The sequence below is a fragment of the Astatotilapia calliptera genome, chromosome 19 (genome assembly GCF_900246225.1).
Source record: "Astatotilapia calliptera chromosome 19, fAstCal1.2, whole genome shotgun sequence".
Lineage (NCBI taxonomy): Eukaryota > Metazoa > Chordata > Actinopteri > Cichliformes > Cichlidae > Astatotilapia > Astatotilapia calliptera.
In genome coordinates, this window is record NC_039320.1 from 17,454,128 (window position 1) to 17,475,019 (window position 20,892).

A 20,892-nucleotide genomic window follows, 5' to 3' on the forward strand; every position below is an offset into this window, starting at 1 on the left:
ATCTCACATTTAATCATTAAAATCTTTTTAGTGTGAAATAATTTACTACTTAAGAGCATTTCCTTGTTTGGATTTCTTATGAAACAACAACAGAAATCTTCATCCTGACTTGGGTAAGGACAGAAAGTTGATCATGCTGATCTCTAATATTGTCTTGTTCATTGTTTACTTTAGCTAGTATTGGCTAATTAACAATAATCACAAAGCCTTGTTAACACTGATGTGAATGCCACTGTTTTTGCAGGTATTTAGACAGAAACCACATTGTTGCACAAATAAAGTCTTGTCTCAGTGATGTTACTAGATAAAAAATTAAGGCATCTCCATGGAACGTTTTCACAATTCAGCCTGAGGGAAGCAATATTTGTTTGCCCCAAATGCAGTGCGAACACTCCATGTAAGTGTATTTCATAACATTACCGTTTCTACATTTTTGTCTAAAAAAGCCCACTGAAGTAATTATAATCTAGAGGTTATCAGAAACATTTGGCATTATAAAAATTCATTTTAAATCATGTACGCTAAATGAAAATAGGTCTTAGGTACAAATACTGAAATGTTTAATTATGAATCATAGCTGTGGACTGAGTGAACAAAAGCACTGACATACCAATACAGAAATACCCAGATGTTTGAAAAAAAAAAAAAAAAACAACCAGCAAATCTCAGCTGCTTTAAAGATAAAGATTTAGACTTTTTAAAGATCTAGTGTTTTCCATATATATTCACTCACTACTTTGTTAAGTACACCTGTTCAACTGCTTGTTTACATAAATAACTAATCGGTCAATCACATGGGAGCAACTCAAGTCACTTTGGCAGACAGGCACGCTCAAGAAAACCTGCTGAAGTTCAAACCATTCCTCAGAATGGGGAAGAAACTTTGTTTCTGTGACTTTGTATGTGCTATAGTTGTTGGTGTTTATTTGGATAGAAAATATCCAGTGAGTGGCAGTTTTCTGGGTGAAAATGCCTTGTTGATGCCAGAGGGCATAGAAAAATGGCCAGACTGCTTCAAGTTGATAGGGAGGCAACAGTTACTCAAATAGCCTTTTGTTACAACCAAGGTATGCAGAACAACCTCTCTGAATGCCCAGCACGTCGAACCTTGAAGAAGATGAATCCTAGTTTCTCTGTCCATTCATCAGATTCAGACTCTGATGAATATATCAATGTTAGATAGAAAGCACTTAGGCATAGAAAAAAAGTACATTCCTGAACGTGTGTGTGAATTCGTGAATGAGACTTGTACTATAAAGCGATTTGAGTGCTTAAGCTGAGTAGTAAAGCACAATATAAAAACCAGTCCATTTACTGTAGGAAGGCCAGAATTTGGTGTAAATAACAAGAAAGCACAGCTCCATTCTGATTTGTATCAATGGTCCAGAGTGGTGGTGTAATGATGTGGGTATATTACCATGGCACACTTTTGGTACCTTAGTACTAGTTTATTTTCATTTAAACTCCATCCTCTGACGGCTGCTTCCAGTAGAATAAAACTCACAAAGTTCAGATCATCTCTGGTATCTTGAACATGACAATGAGTTCCCTCCACAATCAGCACATCTCAATCCAATAGAGAACCTTTAGGATGTGGTGAAATGGGAGCTTCTCATCATGGATGTGCCTCTGACAAATTTGCAGCAACTGTGTGTGAGGCTATCATGTCAATATGGACTAAAATCTCTGAGGAATGTTTCCAGCAACCTGTTGAACCTGTGCCGCAAAGAGTTAAGCCAGTTCTGAAAACAAAAGGTGGTGCAACCTAACATTTGCAAGGTGTACCTAATAAAGTGTCCAATGAGTTTACATATAAATGTATCAGAATATATATTCATGACTTAAAATAAACCAAGAAAACGCATTCACAGAACGAAACACGCAAGCACACACCCACACACACACACTATGTGGATTTGCCAGACATGTGCAGAATGTTGCCAGACTGTACACATATACGATTACAAACGCAGACACACTCACTTTTTAAATAGAGGCACACACACACAGACACACACACTGGGCGTACATACACATGCAGAGTGCTTCTGTTGCTTCTAGATAAGTCTCTCTCCATAGACCACTGTCTTTGTACAGTGGAGAGAGCAGAGGGTGAGAGGAAGTCAGAGAAATGAACTCATGTCATTAATTTGTTTCAACTCCAAAGACACAAAGCATGCCAAGCCCAAATCTCACGTAAACATTCGCACTTCTCCACACTTGTGTACTCCCTACAGCCTTTCCAGCTTTGCTACAATCGATTGTCTTTATTTTTTCTGTTGTATTCTTTCTTCTTTTCTTTCTTCTCCACCGTTCTTCTCCTCTCGTGTCACTGTCTTGCTACTTGTTTGTGAATATTGTGCTAAAAGGTGATATTAATGCCTTTAGAGCTGTGCCAGGAATACTAACACACAGCTTCCTAGCATTTCAGCACCCTCTGTGCTACCTGGGTTTGTACTGCCAGATTACTTAGGATTACATTTGCACACAGCCACACAATGACACACTGACACACACACATGCATAGACATAAACCATTTCTCCTCACAGAAGAGCACTCACCCTTACTCAAATTGGCAGTCGTTGTTGGCTCACCCCTCAGTTGAACCACTATGTTCTCCCGCAGTCTTTTACTAGTGTAATTGAAGTTTCGGTTCGGGAATGAATCATTGATGTGGTTTAATAGTGTGGGTTGTATGTTTGGGGGCAAAATGGCAAATTTGCTGTCTACCTCAAAGAGACATGAAATTTGAAAGGAAGAGTAAGGCAGTGGGAGGAAAAGATCAGAGGAAAACCAGGATGAAGGTGAAGGCAGGAGGAAATGGGTGGAGCTGGATAGATAAACGAAAAGGAAACGGATCAAGAGCGGATGTGTGCACATTTAAAATGCAGAGACAGAGGGTTTGGTAGAAGGAGGGCCAGAACAAATAGAGGGCAGTAGGTGTTGAGCGAACAGGAGAAGCGATCTCACACTGTGAAACAGAGACACAGCTCCGCTAGCAAAGATGAAGGGGTGCTTAATTGGGTTTCTGATTCCTGCTTAATCCTATCCTCAATATTAATCCCTTACAATGTACATAATCATAATAAATACATCCACAGGGAGAAACTGTTAATAGGAAACCGTAATGCAGATAAAGAGTGCATGTGGGACACCTGTATACAACCTTTGGGGACACACTGAGGACGTGTCTCATTCATCTTTCCCCCGTGCAGTGTTTTGAGCACCAAATAGAGTTTGAAATCACACTTGAGACTCTAAATAACATCTTGCCCCAGGAACATATCGTGCTGATGAAATATAACTGTATCACTGTTGTATTCTTTAACAATGGTTTATATCCATGCAAGGCAGCAACAAGTGGAAATAAGTCAACTTGCCCCAAAACAAAAATCCATTTTGGGGACCTTGTTTATCAGCTCTGCTTGTGCCAATTTTGAAAAAATACTCTTTCTCACTCATGTTCCCAGTGTTTTAGTTTGTCATGTTGCCACTTACTAGCCTCTAGAGTGTTCTATACCTAGAATTCATGTAACATATTTCACAGTTAATTATTTTTATTCAGGTTTCGGATTTGTGCTCGTGTCTTTTTTTGAATGATCAAGCAAGTCTTTCAATAAATTTTTAGAGTGGTTTGTGTATTGTATTTAATTTATTTTGCCCAGCTTGTTTAAGGAAGTAAATTCTAAGGTCTTGCTGTAAAAATGTTGTACATATACAATATGACCATGTACAAATCATCCCAGTATTGGCACAAATCCAAGATTAAACTACTTTTAAACAACTATAACGAATACACATCAGCTTTATTGGTGTTTGATTGACACATCATGTCACGATCGAACAGGGAGGATTCAAACACAGGACTCTGAATAATGCAATTAAGTGAGTTTATTTACAGGTAGACAGCAAATATGGTGGGGGTGGGAAGAAAGAGAGCTCCAGGGAATCCAGGGAAGGGAACACACATCCAAACTCACTCTACACAGATGTCCACTCACACTCATGCTCGCTCGACAGGGTTTGAGAGGAAACAGGAGGGGTTCCAGGAGGGTCTGCATAGGAGAGGAAACACACATTAGAGAATCAGCATAGCACGATGAGGGATTCAGGAATTACAAAGAGAGCTGAGGCTACACTAACTGTGATAAGTACAACGATCCAGTGAAGAACATCACCCAGTAAGCCCAAATGAAGATGATGAGCAGCAGGTGAATAAATTGCAGCCAGGTGTGTTTGCCAAAGGTGGGAAACTGCAAAAAAGAGTACCCCCCCCAGGTGGGGGAGGAGTGAGGAGGAGAGAGAGAAACAGAAGCACAACAACAAACACTGACAGGGCAGAGGAGAGGACTGGAGGACCACACTTATGGGATGGGCCTAACTAGGAAGGGCATTTATTTGTACCACCCCTCCCTTAAAGTTGAGAGACTCCAGTTCCTCTTTTTCCAGGTAAATAACAATTTAACCCTCCTCAATGCATCATTAATAAGACTATATGATAATAATATAAAATTCTGTCCTGGAACTTTTTTTTATAACTATACATGCAAAACAATACATTTTAAGCTTTGAAAAAGGGAATCCTCCTCATATGACTTATTGTGGTTTGGTCCAGTTGCAAAGATGAGCTTAAAATTCAGGATGTGTGCGACATTGTTGTTTGCTACTAACTCTCATGAGAATAAAACATATTTATGCTTGTAGCCAGCCTGCATTTTGTTAGCTTCATTACCTCCCAGTTGAATCGAGTTTTTCTTATTGTTACCAGGCAGCCATGTCTCCCAGTGCATGTTTACAAGGTAGTAGGCGCATAGTACTTGTATACAACTGCACTTGTACATTTTGACCCATTTTATGATTTTTGTGTTTCAGCCAAAGTGAGAAACAACCCTAGGAACATCACTGGTCTCGTTTACATATGGTATGGCAAAATCTTCTCCCAGCATATTATGTTTCCCTCTTACTTTTAAATTGTCTATAATGTTGTAATGCCATCATAGTACTCAATACATTGCAAAAAGTAGATGAAGGGATAAAGTTATAGAGGGATAAAGTTAATGAGCCATGCCATGAATCTATGGGAAAGAGTTGTTGAAGCTACGTTACAAAGAGTGGTGATGCTCAGCAAGCAGCAGTGTGGCTTCATGCCAAGAAAGAACACTACAGATGCAATGTTTCCTTTGAAAGTGTTAATGAAGAAGTATTGAGAAAGTCAGAAGAAGTTGCACTGTGTCTTTGTAGAGCTGAAGAAAGCATTTGATAGGATGCCAAGAGAGGAACTGTGGTACTGCATGAGGAAGTCAGGAGTGGCAGAGAAGTATGTGAGGATAGCGCAGGACATACATGAGGCAGCAGTGAGGTGTGCAGTAAGAGTGACAGAACAAGTTCAAGGTGGGGTTCGGCTCTGAGCCCCTTCTTGCTTATAAGAGTGATGGACAGGTTGACAGATGAGGTAAGGCTGTGATGTTTGCAGACAACACTGTGATCTATAGTGAGATTAAAGAGCAGGTGGCAGTGAGCCTTAAGAGATGGAGGTATGCACTGAAGACAAGAGGAATGTCAGTAGAAGCAAGACAGAATACATGAGTGAATGAGAGGGAGACAGGTGTAACTGTAAGGTTGCAAGGAGTAGATCAAGTGTGAGTGAATGAAGATGAATTTACACACCTGGGGTCAAAGCAACAGGCAGTCCAGGCAGAGAGGAGTGGGTGGAGACGAGTGTCAGGGGTGATTTGTTACGGAAGGACAGCAGCAAGAGTGAAAGGGAAGGTTTACAAGATGGTGATGAGACCTGCTGTGATGTACAGTTTGGAGATGGTGGCTCTAATAAAAAGACAGGAAGCAGAGCTGGCAGGGTTGAAAGTGTTAAGTTGTTTTGTTGGGAGTGACCAGAATGAGCAAAATTAGAAGGACAGATCAGGTTGAACAATTAAGACACAAAGTTAGAGAAGCAAGGCTGAGATGTTTTGGACATGTGCAGGGGAGGGATAGTGGATCTAATGGACAAAGGATGTTGAATATGGAGCTGTCAGGCAGAAGGAAAAGAGAATGACCACATAAGAGGACAGTGGAGGTTAGGGTGCTAACAATAGGGTGCGATGAAGGATGATGAGCCACTGTGGTTGGTGACACCTAACAAGAAGATTGTAAGATTTTTTTTAAATTATCCAAATTATTTACTGTGCATGTTTTATGTCATCAGTTATATGTCTCATAAGTGCCAAGAAGCCATACATAATCAAAATATAAAATAATTTTTAACATTTCTTTTTCTCTTTTTATCTAATGCACATAACTACAAATAGCCCTAAGTAACAATGTAAAATGAAACCAAAGAAAAGAGAAAAATGTTTGCTCAAATTGATAATATATCATTTGGTTACATAACAGCTTCAACACCCTGGTCCGCTCAGATTTCCACATTATAATGAACTCGGTTTCCAGACAAACATTATCACATTTCACTACGTAAACAAACAGAAATATATTTGGAAAAACGCGTTTTTCCCTCTCCTCTGCCCAGCTTCAACAGGTACCAGAGGGAGAGTGTGTGAAGAGTCATGCAAGTTTAATGCTGCCGGTTTCTGCCGTACAACAAAGCCCACAGTGTTGGTTTTCATCTTTCCTCTATTTGGAGCAAGTGGAGCATGAGGCGAAGGAGGAAAGGTAAGGAAACACTCTTTTCCCCAACTGTCTCATATTTGTCAGTAAATCGCACTGGTATCACATCAGGTCACCCAGTAGGCTGTGAAATGACTTGTTGATCCCGGGAATATGTGTGTGTGCGTTAGTGATAGACAGTCAGCGAGAGGCAGTGATACTTTTATCTGCAGGTTCGCCAAGGAAACCTTTTCAAGCCAGACCTCACAGTGAAACGGCCCTGCAACTTCACCCCATGCCAAAGCCACAGAGAGTGAGAAAGAAAGAAAAGCAGAGACGGGACATTAAAGGCATCACTGGTGTTTGACAAACAGGGAATTATCAGAAAAAGGGTGTGCGGGGACTATGAGAACCACAGCACCACCAGCCCAGATTTCACCCGGTGGACACAAAGATTTGCTGAATGTTCCGCTCTAACGATGGCAAATTAGATCCGGGGGACAGAGAAGTGAGTGCAGAATGAATGAAAGGAGTACTGAGCACTGTCCCTTGCATGAAGCCATATTAGCATGCACAGTAGATCTCTTTTATGGCATTGGCGCTGTCCGTGGTGCTGAAAAGACGTGGTTACACAACGGGTAATGTTCTACTTGGACGGTAGGAAAGAAGTGGGTATAAATCCCGGAGGAAAATTGAGATTTCAGCGAGCTATTAGCTTTGTGTTGCCCAACCTGGCAGGAACATCGCGATCCGGCCTGCAGAGGTGCTTAAAAGTGGCATATTACATCAGAAAATGAATGGCCACCTTTTCAAAAAGGATTCAATTTGAAAAAAAAAAACAACAACTTTCAGTCCTCTTTTTGCTTCGAATCAATCTTTATGACACTCACAGCAGTCTAATACTTTTTGTGCTCGGAATTTGTGCATTTCCGAAAGATCTTTGCCATCAATAGCTCTCTGTACAAATCTAAGTCATCTAGAAGCAGCAAACTTATTTCTGTATTTGATTGTCTGGCTGGCTTAATACTATTGTAATACTCTCTCTCTCTCTCTCTCTCTCTCTCTCTCTCTATTTAAATATATATATATATATATATATATATATATATATATATATATATATATATATATATATATATATATATATATATATATATATATATCAGATAAGACAAATCCGATGTTTTTTCAAAACTGAATGAAAACATTAACGGCAAATTTTCCCCGGGACCCGAAGAAGCGGAAGAAAATGTTACCCGACGAATTTTCATTAAAATTCAACAAGAGGCAAGCTCCGTGAGAGGTTAGATTATTGGCGGGCAGGCTCTCTGCGCGCTCGCGCGCACACACACACACACACACACACACACACTTGGATTGACGCTCACACACACACTTCACAGCTGGTGTGCCTTCCTCCAGCAGAGACTGACAGAAGCGGGGCGACCGCACTAAGCTGTGAGCGCTCTTTTCTCCTCTCCTCCACCAAGCGCGTCTTTTACTGTTGACATAAAAACTTTGAAGAGGTGAGAGTCGAAACGTCAAAACGCCGACAAATCACCGTCGACAGCGCGCATCAACAAAGAAGAAAGGGGGAAAGAAAAGAACCATCAAGTCTGAGAAAAGCGGTGGAGCCGGGAGAAAGAGGGAGCTATGCCATCTCCCGCCGAGCAGAGCCCAGTCCTCCAGTGTTGTGTGTCGGAGCTGCAGCATGGTGTCTCTTTCTGGACTCTGGACCTACTGCCTCGCCCCGGGGAGAACTCATCTCCTTTCCTTCTCTGCCAGAACGCTCCTGCTGCTTCTCTTATTAACCGTCTCTTCCTCCCCGGACGCCTGCTTCCCTCACCCACAACCTTGCCACATTCTCGCCCGGATAGGACACACCGTGCGTCTCGGTGCGCTCTTGCCTACCCGACAGCCGGCACGGATACAAAACGCGCTCAACCGCGCCCTGGCCAGCCTCCGGCATCAAGGCGGAGGGGCAGACTCCTCCACAACAACCTCTCAGCCACCTCCTCTGCTGCCCTACAACCTGAGCTTGGAAATGGTGGCTCGATCGCCCGCGGGAGGGGACCCTGAGTCATTGTCCCGTAGTGCCTGCCAGGACCTGGTGGTCAGGGGTGTGTCAGCCGTGCTCGCCTTTCCCCGCTCCAGGGAGGAGCTGATCCAGGTGGAGTTTCTCTCCTCTTTCCTGGAGATCCCCTTCGTATCTATCCTGGAGGACACAGAACCCCTTGTGACTAAGGTAGGAATTGACGCTGTGTGTCTTTCCTGGCGTCACTGTGCACCTGTAGCAATCATCTTTGAAAGATGACAGTGAAAAATGGTTATGTGTGTATATATCATGGCTTTCATCTTTCCAGCATCTTGCACTTCAATTAGCAGCATGCCATGACCTAACATAATTTCATCTGATTCCAAGAGCTGACATTCACCAGTAAGTCATTGACTGACCCATTAGCCTGTGGCATGGATTTTGTTATCTGAGTTGGTGCAAAATGCTTCCTACTAGCCAGATTTTAAGGCAGGCTAAAGGCAAATGGACAGTGTAAAGAACTGTGATCATCAGAGCAGTTACACTAAAGAATGATTAAAATAATACAGACAGAAATGGTGATAATGTTACATGGATAATTAATTTTAAATAAAGAGACATTTTAGTGTATCAGACTTTAACTTCTAGCACTGTTGCCTTCTTCCAGCAATGTCTGCTGTTCAGACTGATTTTAACTGAGCTCTGGTGAACCTGCAGGCCCTTAACATGCATGTTTAATATCTGGTCACTCTGACTTGGTATTGGACTGAACCCCCGAGCGAGGTGAAAATTTCTCTCTTTCTAAGCTCTTTTCTCTGTGAATCTATGTGCGTATGTGTGTGTTTGTGCCAGAAAGGATGTGTGTACTTAGAGATTGCTTCTGGCACCTTTCTGAGCCCATTCCAGCAGTTGAAATACTGATAGACAGATGTCACGGAGAAGTGTGGCTCACTCTATTAGTATGATCACATATATGCTATGTTTATGTGTGTACGTGCAAATTAGGTAGACAACACAGATCTATGTGTGTGTGCAATGTTAGTATTCCCAGCAGAACTGCCAGTCAGTCAGTGCAGCTTCTGTCACATTTGCCTACATAAAAATGTCTCTATCCCACTGAGCAGCCAACTGCATCTCTAAGTCACCACAAACATATGAATGCATGCACTTTGCACACACATATTTAACTATCACCATCATGTGGGGTGGGGGTAAGTCTAAAATCTTTGTCCTGCCACCTCTCTTTGCCAACAATGGATTGCTTATTTCAATAAAGGTTGCATGAATGAGAAGTCAAACCACTTGATGAATGTGTCGGCAGAGCAGGGAGATAAGCAGAGGAGAGTAAAAGGAGAGAAATTTAGGAGATATGAAGGGGGGAATAGAAGGGGTGAGCTGGAAGAGAGAACAGGGTTCTTTTTTTCTATAGAACTGTGCCAAGCAGTCAGAGGGCAAACAACCATCATCACTCTCTTTCTTTGTCTCTCTGTGTTGTAGCGCTCCAGTATTTTTAGCCATAATTTCAAGCGGCATTTGTGAAATGAAAGCCTTTTTTGGTTAATTTTTGTGTTTAATGCTACACAAAAGCTTCTCTTTTTTCTCCTTGGTGTCAGACTAATCTTTCTTTTTTATTGAAGATAATGTCCAATCTTATGATGGCTAACAGATAAAAAAAGGACCAGAAAGTGGAAATTACTCCCCAGAGAATAGTTCTGAGTACAGCGTGTGACCAATAAGTGCTCTCCAAAACAAAAAAAGACAAATACAGCCATTTTGAAACACTTATTTAAAAAAAAACCCTGCATCTACTTCATGTAAAACATTTCTACCTCCTTTATGATCTTGTTTTTTCGAACTTTCATGTCAATTGGGTAGACTGCTGAAAACATTAGCTCGTTAGTTAATAGCTGGTTTCTTGTGATTCTTCTTTTCTTTTGTGATTTCATGTTTTTATATATGTGTTCTCATTACTGTCATAGATTTTGGACTGTGGGTGGACAAATCAAGCAATTTTAGGAGACTGTAAGAAATCTTAAAGGTCAGATTTTCAAATTTCCTGAATTATGAGACTAAAATCAGGATAATTTCACCATTAAAAAATACAGTTGGTTTGGTGACGATAAAATAGCCTTTAGTCACAGCCCAAAAACAGTTTGAATTTCAGGAGAATTGCCTGTGAAGGAGCGTAGTGTGTTTTCTTTCTCTCACACCCTAGGGTACAACTCTATAGAAAGGGAGCAATGTGGGAAATTAAAGGACGCTGGCAGGAGGTGGGACAGGATCTTAAACACACACAGAGAGGGCAATGACGAGTGGGTTAGGTCAACAGGGAGGCAAATTGTTAGCCTGTACAAACAGGGAACAGTGCACAGGTTTCACTGCTGATAGGGGGAAAACACCCAAATCAGAAGATATGATTCTAATTAAAGATGCTATTTACATTCTAGCATCAGGAGGGCGGAGAGCTCCAGAGATGGGGGAGGTGGGCTGGAGAACAGCAGAGACAAAACAAACGGCTTGGCCAAAAAAATAATAAAAAATCTGTCACAGATTGATCCAAATGAGAAGGGGAGGGTTTTTGTTTTTTCAAAAGAGAGTCTTTCCTCCTGGGGTTTTTAAATTGTGGAAATTCTGCAGGCTACTGGGAATTGAGCCCATGTTTTTCTGGTGAACAGATACCTTTCCTGGACATCAGAGAGGGATAGAAAGACACAAAGAAAGAATGAAAGAAAGAAAGAAAGAAAGAAAGAAAGAAAGAAAGAAAGAAAGAAAGAAAGAAAGAAAGAAAGAAAGAAAGAAAGAAAGAAAGAAAGAAAGAAAGAAAGAAAGGTTCATGCACATTTAGAAAAAAACCCAAAACTAATTCTTCCCTTTACCTGCCAAAAGAATACTACATCAATCTTAAAACACCACAGAAAGCTAAAAGGCGACTTGTTGACTTGTTTTCCTCACAGGCTAAACAGACTTCCTCAAGGTCAAAGAAAATGTCAATGAGGGGAAAGAAAATACAGTCTTTCACAAATTAATTAGTGTGTGGCACAGTTTTATTTTTCTTTCGTGACAGCTAATTTGCCATATTTCATGTTTCATCTGACGACAACAACAAAAGAAATACTCTTCCACGTCGGGGGCGTCATGTAGCATGCGTGACATTTCTTGGAGGTTGTGATGATAGATTTTCCTGACTACCTTTAAGTGCGCCCAAAAAACTCAAACCAACCAGATGCTGAGGGGTTGAAGGGTTGTCATCATTATGCAAATTTGTCGCACAAATTGTCACATGAAATTCTCTTTTGTCAATTATTCCCATGTCACAAGACTGAAAAATATTTGGCACCACTGATGAAACAGAGACATGAAAGGGCACAGACAGACACGGGGACAGAAAGACAGCCAGAGACAGGGGTCGTCTGTCCGTCTGCGTTCTCCTCTCCCTTCTTAGTCAGAAAGAGCTCTGGGACTATGTGATGTGTCTCAGTAAGGAAGTGCTTATTCTTCCAACCTACTTAAGCTAATTAGAACCACTGTATGACCCCTAACTGTAAATCTCTCTCATCCATCTATGGCATGCAGAATGGGAGGAGAGGAGCAAGGAAGAAGGGACAGAGAGGGGTGGGGAACGAAAAGGAAATGGACTTCTAATTCCCATTAGGGCCATTATGGGCATTTTGGAAGCTGATTTTTTCATCAGTTGCTTTTCATTGATTCAAAGTAAGTAATGAAATTGAGCATATTTGATATTTAAGCAAAAAAGTCCAAAAATAGCTTTGATTAAACCATTATAAAATGGGATGGGGTTTGAAATCGGCATTCTATGGATATGTTGGGGTGTGTTGGTAATAGTAACAATTTAATTCTGTTTTTTTTTTTGTTAAAAGTTGGTGCAATTTGCCAACAGACATAATTGAAAAGAACATCTATGCATTTTTAATGTGGCCAGCCTTTTTTCATGCACAGTACTACCAAACAATTCTGGATTTGCTGATGATATCACAGGAATTATTTAGTGAGATCATGATTTCTTTTTTTGAAAGTGTATTAGCGGAGAGAGCCGAAGGAAATGGTTTTGCTGATTTCTGAGTGTGATTAGGTGAGAGGGGTGGTATGAAGTGAATCCATTATTTGTCATTCTCCACAATTGGAACTGAGTTCCTGCAGCTCACTTTACTCCCAGTTGCCATTGAAATAAACCTTGGATTTTTTTCCCCCATAAGGTGGAATGTACAGAAGTCTATTTCACAGACTTTAATCCTGACTAACATTCATATTTTTCCCCTTTGTAGTTCCTTTACCTCAATTATTTCCACAAGGCATTCCTCATATTATTATATTCCTTTCAATAAAGAACGGTGTTTTATTCCTATTTCATAAAGCCTATTTTGTACTAGCCTTGTATACATGCATTATGAGTACAAAGGCATATTTTGCTTGACCCAGCTTGCACCTGTTACATTGCCGGTGTGTTTAGTGATGCTGATAATTAAATCTCAATCTGAACTGAGCTGCTGAACCTCAAGTCCCACAGAATCGCAGCATTAACAGAACGCCATAACTGCAAATGCTGACTATCCCTAAACTGTAATTACCACAATACACTCCACAAAGTAATGCAGTGTATTATTCATGAGGTCTTTACTGTTTATGATTTGAAACAACCTTTATCGTTCTGTTGGTGAACTACTTTCCCTTCTGCAATCCATCCATCCCACATTCTTTCATTAAGTCTCTTCTTTTTTTAATGACATACCTCATTCTGCTTAGTAAAATGAAGATTAGTACAGTAAAAAACCCAATTTGCGACTTTGAATGAAATTACATTTTAATCCTGGGACCCTGCTGAATAAGAAGCATTGTGGCTCAGAGCTAGCCCTGCTCTCAGAGGACACACATGCTGCAAACGCGTTCGCACACACATCTGCACTCCCGCATGCACATCTGCAGAGAATTGCAAGTACTGGCCTCACGCAAAAAAAAATGTATCTTGCATTTATGAGATTCATGCACGCACAGAGAGGCTGCCCTGTGCTCACTAAAGGTTATTAAGCCTAATGAGGCTTTACAAGGCCATGCTGCCTTTAGTGTTTTCTTTGAGATGATGAGGGGATTTGTGCCGTAAAACCACAGTGGAATAAACGAGTGGAAAGAGAGGGACAAAAACTTGCGCCTAGCCAGCGCTGCAGGGAAACTGACAGCTTGGGACAAGCAGGCCACTTAATGCAAACAGCTCAAAGCTTTTTCTTTATTAGTACTATGATGACAGTTCAGCGCGGTCTTGACTGAGCCAGATTAATTGAGCAGAGCAGAAACAGCGGAGTATGTATTACCAAAAGGACTCTGGGCTTGTTTGAGCTGCTCACTATGGCATTCAAGTTAGTGTTCTAATGTTTGTCTTGTGTTTTTGCCTCTGGTAAAACAAATGTCTCCAGTAGTTCCACAACAATTTTATGTTACTCAGTGGAGCTAAAAAGTAAATGAAGTAGACCAGTGATGGATGGAAGCAAAAAGCACCAGAATGGCTGTATATATCAGCAAGCAAAGGAGATGTGGTTTTCATTATAATGAGTTAATAAAGGAACTGATGGAGGTATATAGGGATAAAGAAAGCAGGAATTGGTCCATTCTATACTCAGAAAGAAGGGAAAACGTTGAATGGGAGAATATGGAAGTAGGGGAAAGTGGTAATCAGGTGCTAGGAAATATGAGAATGGACAGAATATGCGGAATTAGAAATCGCATGAAAAAACTACGCATCAAGCAAAAATTAAGGAACATTTGAAGGATGAATCTTGGAAAAAGGGAAGTATATTTCAGAGAATAAGAACGTGACTATGGAAAAAGGGAGGCACCAGGTAGAAAACAAGGAAAGTAAAGAGATAAGGGAATAAACTTAGTGTAAATAAACAGGAAAGAATCAGGAATGAAAGAATGAGGCATGGGGAGAAAGTAGTTATTTAGAAAAAAGGGAGGGAAAGCAAAAGGAGGGAAGTGGGATAGAGGAATAAATAGAAAAACTAGTGAAGGGTGGAAAAAAAGAAGAGGGATCAGCAGAGGAAGGAGAGTTCAAAGGTTGCAAGAAATGAAGAAGAGAGGGTGGAGGTGCTGGGAGGGAAAGTGGTAATGCTGGGGAAGGCTGACAGCAGTCCCACGACTTGTGTTTTCTCTTCCTTTGCACAGTCTGATGGAGGCAGTTTTATCTACACTGTGCTGGTTCATTAGAGGATTAGTGAGTGATAACTAAAAGTTATCTGTGATTGAAAACACCTTCACTCCAACACGTGCACACACGTGGACATGCACACATGTACACACACATTCTGTTTACACACGAACACACACTGTGCACATATAGATTGTACTCATGCAAACTTATTCAACTTCCCAAACTTATTCCATTCACCTAAAGTTAGTGCCATCTTTCCCGTTCTGCAGAACCTGCGATTGTGCAGCAGTTGTTTGCCTGCATACACACATGAGAATGTGTGTTATAGTTTTTCATTATGTGGCAACTGAGGCAGAACACCACAAATCTAGGCCAGGTGGGCTTCAGTGATAAGGGCACATCGGGAGACAACACACACACATTTTAGGACCTCCTATAGGAGATCCCATAGGCATAGGTCAGGGGTGAAAGACAAGCAGACGGGAGAGGCAGACCAGTGGCGAGACAGGGGAGAGAAGGTGAGAAAGACATGCGCTGATGTGAGATTAAACAGATGCTGACAGATGGCGTTGGGGCATAGCTGAGCCACTGCCAGAGAGACAGGTTAGCCAAACACAAGATGAGAAAATGGGGTAAATGTCCAGAAAGGGGTAAGACAAAATTCAAGTAATAAAAGCAAAAGAGTAGGAAAGAGAAACAGATAGAGAACCAAACAGAATTAGACAGATAGCAATTCCGACAGGGTGGGGTGGGAAACAAAGAAAGATTAAAAACTGAGAAAGAAATAGCAAAGTGAAGTGAGCAAGTAAGTTAGAGATAGAAAAGGAAAGGGGGGACCAGGCGGTGTCAGAGAAAGTGTGACAGAGCCAAGAGCTGTCAGGGATGAAGTTATTTGAGAGGCGGGTGAGGCACAGACAGAAGATTGAAGGATGGTAGACCCCAAGGTAACTTCTGTGTTCCTTCTGGGATATTTATGTTGGGAGTTGGCAAGAAAACAGGCATGATTTAGAGCCCATCTGGTTAGGTTTCAACACCACCTGCCCACAGAGGAAAAGCTGTCTGTAAGGAGACATACAACAGTGCACCAGTGGCACTCGTGTACACACTCAAACATGCTTCGTTACATCAGTTACATGTGTAGAAATGGAACCATTTCCCTCGATTTGGCTCTCCTCCAGTTTTGGCATTTTAAATTTGAGTCTAAATGCTGGGATTTAGGGCAATGCACAGGATCCTAAACATAAACGATATCATAAAGTTATATTTTGGTCCAATTTAGTGTATGTTTTGGATGCTAAAGATAAGAGTAAGGGCAAAATGAAAATGGTTGCATAGCAGGTCACAGCACTGAAAAAAGAGAAACCAGTTATGTTTGTGGATGGAAAACTTGATCGCCTTGTTTAAAGGAATAAAAATCTTTATGTAATGAGGCATGACCATAAAAACTATAAGCCTACTACCGCTTTAGCCAGATCACAGAATAGAATGATGATTATGGAAATCTGGAATTTGTGCAGCGTTTTTGTTCACTACACTCTGACCTCGCCACTCCCCACAAGGAAACACTCTACTCATCTCAGCAGGGAGAAGGGATTTGTGTTGGTGTGTGCAGGCATGCAGCAAAAGAATGAGCAGATCACTGACAGCTTAAGTACACCGCCATGATTGAAAGGGTTTCTTGAGGTATGTGATCGCTGCCTTTTGCTTGTCAGTCTGTTTGTCAACAGGAAAAACTACAGAACTGGATTTTATGAAACCTGAAGAAGTATATGGAGCACGGCCAAAACTGAACATTTAAAATTAGGCATAAATCTGGATTATCTTGTTTAAAAATTACAAAAATCAGGGAATTGGCCTTGGTTGAACATGAGCTTGAAAGGGCCCTTTCCATTTGGTTGTGTGTTGCTTTTTTAAATGCAGCATCTAACTCAAGTGGGGCTCCTGTAACTAGCTTGCAGGTTTTAGTTTTTAATTTTTTAAGTGGAAAATTTTGTTAACGATATTTGTGAACACAGTTCACAGTTCAGCACAGCTAATATTCCAGTGCATTGTTTTGAATAATGGATTGTCCATCAAACTGGTTTGGGCCAATGGGCAAACAACGGTTTTACTACAAATCCTGAATAGACTTGGATGCTACGTTTAGTGCTCTGTATGTTCACGGTGTCAAACTACCATTAGCTCGCTTTCTTCAAATCAGTTTGTGGTGTTTGTGGTCAGACTGCAGAAACAACAAAAAACGAATACAGGTTAAATTGTACTAGTATGTCTCAAGAAATTAAAATATTATGAAAATTGTTTTTTTGTTAAATTAATTAAAAAGGCAGACCTTTTCATATTTTACATTCATGTGACATAAAGTCAAATATTTCAAGTTTGCTGATTATTGCTTTTAGCTTGACTGTAGTAAAAATGTAAATAACTGTGGTAGGACTTTTCTTTATTAAAGCCTAGAAATAATATGGTAAAGGTGGAGTAATACGGTTGGAACAAGACTAAGGTCATAGAATGTTATTACCATGTAATTACAATAAAATGATAATATATATATATATATATATATATATATATATATATATATATATATATATATATATATATATATAAACATTTAATAGCATTCTAATGTGTCATGGTGTCAAAGCATCAGTGTAGAAGAATTATCATTTCCCTCAGTTTCTGACCTGTTATTAATGTTATTAATTAACCTGTTATTATTCAGTCACTTTAATTTTAAAACTGTGTATATACTGTATATTCTGTGTATTCATTATCTCACTCTTATTGTCTGTTTATGCCCTGTCCTTATCTTCAATGTCATGCTGTTCTGTTGTATCTTAATTGCCCCTTGGGGATAAATAAAGTCTTTCTGATTCTGATTAACCATGTACATAGAGTTCAGTGTAATATTACTCAGGTAGAACCACTGTTTGTGCACAGTAGTCACTTGGGATCACCATCTATTTGGGCAATTAAGTGGTAATAAACTACTATTTCCACATTCTTGCCTTTTTGTTTCCACTTTGTTGTTCCCCTATTACCACATTATCACTGGAAGCTGCACTAGAAAGTGCAACCAAAAATAAATAAATCGGAACTGCATGTCGTGAACTGCATGTCGTGACGTGAGTGAAAACACCCTCAAATTAAAGTTATGTAAACTTGGCTCTTGTTTCAGCGGCAAATGCAAAATTACGGCACATGCTTCGGACTTTTCTAAAACTCTCACACAATTCCACATTTACATTAATATTGACACGATCTCCCCGTAAAACGCATGTCCTATCCCGTGATTGCAGGGACCTACTGATGCAAATCAATACATAAACTCTAGTGTTCAAACGCCACGACAGTCGCAGCCACAGCTCTGCCCCACACATGCGTGGATAGGAATGCCTCAGTCAAACTGTATCTGGGACCATCCATCACACACAAGCAGTTGTCATTTCTTGGGAAGTCATGTTTCTCTCACCTTCTCGCTTTCTGTATTGACCTCTGCGTTTGAGCTGGCTCCATAAAGCAGAGCAGAGCGGAACGACAGATAAATCCTCGTCTGACTGCAGGTGCAGGGGAAACGTCAAGATGATCTGATATTCATTTGCACAACATCTAACACATAAATACTATTTATTGGATGAGAAGAGACATGCAGACATGACACAACAGAGCAAGTCACTACAATATACAAGGTAGCAGGGAAAAATTTAAAAGGGCGAGTATTGAAGGCAAGTGATGTGTGAATTTCAAAGTGAGTTTAAATGGGATGACCCACAAGAAATAAAGAGATGGAGAAATAAAGAGCTAAAAAAGTGCGATAGAGAGAAGAGAAATAGGATGTGATCAATTTTCCTTCTTCATTGTCCTTCACTATAGAGGACAGTCCGTCCTCCAGATAGCGCTAAAGCAGCTTCCCTGTCGCACTTATCTCCTGCCAAGTCACGCAAGAGAGCGGTGCAATATTTCACTCTAATTCAGGTAGTAGCATGCATATATCTTGCATCTAGCTGCTCATTTTCTTTGTTGTGGTTGAGGGACAACTGAAGAACACCATAAAATTACTATTTGTAAAACCTTTCAAGATAAATTGTATGACCAAAATGTGGACTGTTTGGACACTTATTGAGATAAAATGACAAATAGCATGACAAGAAAACAAATCACTTTTGTTTGATAACTTTATGCCTGAGTGCCATATTTTCCCGGTACAACAGTGTAGGCGTGTAGGTGTGAACAGTCAACTAACTTCACTTGGGTTGTCATGTCATAACATTTTTATGCTGTATAAAAAACAGATTCCCTGAGATGTAACAAGGTTGTTGCACCGGCAAACAGTACAAGACTGAGCAGAATCAATAAGTTGTGAAGTACCTCAGGCAAGGAAACGGAGTCAAGATTTTTTAATTGAGAAAAAGGGAATGAACAAATATTGAATTGTGTTGTTCTTTGTTTTCTTTCTTTTGTTTAAAAAAAGAAGAAGCTTGTGGCATTGTTTTTTTCTGTCTGTTTCAGCAGTAGAGTGGCCGTGAGGTTTTGCTGGAAATCAACTGTTTATATTTTCCCAACTCATGACACCAGAGTGAACTGGCACTGAGGCATGCAGGTGGAATGGTTTGGTAGAAAGATCCTTTTCAGGCAGGACAGCTGGGCAAAATGGTTGGGTGGATATATCTTTTTCAGGCAGCCCGCCGTTGACTACTGCTGACTGGGACTTGTCAGGTATTAAATTGGACTGGAGGAGCGATATCTCAATTTTAGCTGAGATGCCCGCAGAACGAGTGGATCGAAATCTGTCCTTTAAAAATGTAAAGTCTCATTTAGGACGATTGGCATGCGACGTGTGATAATGAAACACATTTGAAACGACTGAACTGTTTCACCAGAGTAGAAGCATTTTATGTCGCCTTTTGTCACCTAGCTGGGTATGAAAAGCAAAGGAAGGCAGTGCAGTATCTGAAAATATGAATTCCTTTTTTAGTGCAGTGCACAGAAGAAGAAAATTAGCTTTCATCAAATGACTCCTTCAACAGAAAAAATGGGAAAGGCATAGAAGTCACACTTTGTCCTTGTCCAAAAGGCTCATTGTGCTTGAATATCAATAGCAATCTAAAATTATACATCGAAATAATCAATTGCAGGCTTACAGCTTCCAAATTAATTAAATGATTATGAAACAGCAAAGTTGGGCAAAGGTTACATAAGGCATTATAAATGTAATCCTCTGAAACTCGCAAACTTAAAATACAAGTCCCACAATTCTCCTGCTGGACAAATGGGGTTCATTTTGCAAGAGAGATTAAGTGTTGAAATTACAGTTTTGAGTTTTATTTTTACTCATGCTTAATAAATAGTTGGATTTACATGCAAATCAAAAAGGAGAAATGGCACTTTCCTGCCATCTGTGTTTTTTGCTTTTCTTTTATGGCGCAAAGAAACAAAGCATAGCTTATGAGTCAGCAAAGCAATTGTGGCATTGGACATTCCCGCAGCAGTCACTCTCAGACTTTGTTTAACAGTGTTAATTTTCCAAATGGCACCATAGTACAGATGCAGAGTTCATTGGCACGCTTTTCAGCTGTAGTTAAAGGATGCCTGATAGACCAGTACGTGCTTGATCTGTACATTCCACTTCCTTGTCCACTCTGTCACTCTCAATCCAACCATCGCCGCTGCATCAACAGAGAGGGTTACAAGTTGACTGCCAAGGCAGAAGCTCTGCCAATAGCACTGTTTGTGCGCCTGTGTCTTTTGTTGTTATATTGGGTGTGAAAATGTTTGTTGTGTCAGCTTTGGCATGAATGCGCTGTCCTCACTTTACCGTATAAACAGTTGAGTTTGAGCTCAGGTTTTATTTTAGTTTCACACGAGCTTCCTCGGCAGATTTTATTGCCTGGATCTTTTGAAATAATAATGTTTACTTGTTCATTTCTGTGAGTCCTTTATAGATGTCGTGTTCATTTTGGATTTAAGGCTGACTTTTACTTTTGTTTCTGAAAAGATTGATTTTTTTAGCCACCCAGAGAGATAGGAACAAGCTGAAAATAAACACCGAGTTGCCCAGCAGACACTAAAGATCACACTTAGCATTTATCTGGATTA

The 20,892-nt window shown here is 40.4% G+C and overlaps 1 protein-coding gene across 1 annotated transcript in view; it reads left to right on the plus strand.

Annotated features, from left to right (window-relative positions):
- Positions 1–8,045: 8,045 nt before the first annotated feature.
- LOC113011845 (glutamate receptor ionotropic, NMDA 3B-like) overlaps positions 8,046–20,892 on the plus strand; it is an 87,275-nt gene continuing 74,428 nt past the window's right edge. Inside the window, exon 1 of the mRNA XM_026151632.1 lies at positions 8,046–8,846. Coding sequence (XP_026007417.1) covers positions 8,313–8,846 — 534 coding nt within the window. The 5' untranslated portion in view covers positions 8,046–8,312. The remainder of the gene's footprint in view (positions 8,847–20,892) is intronic.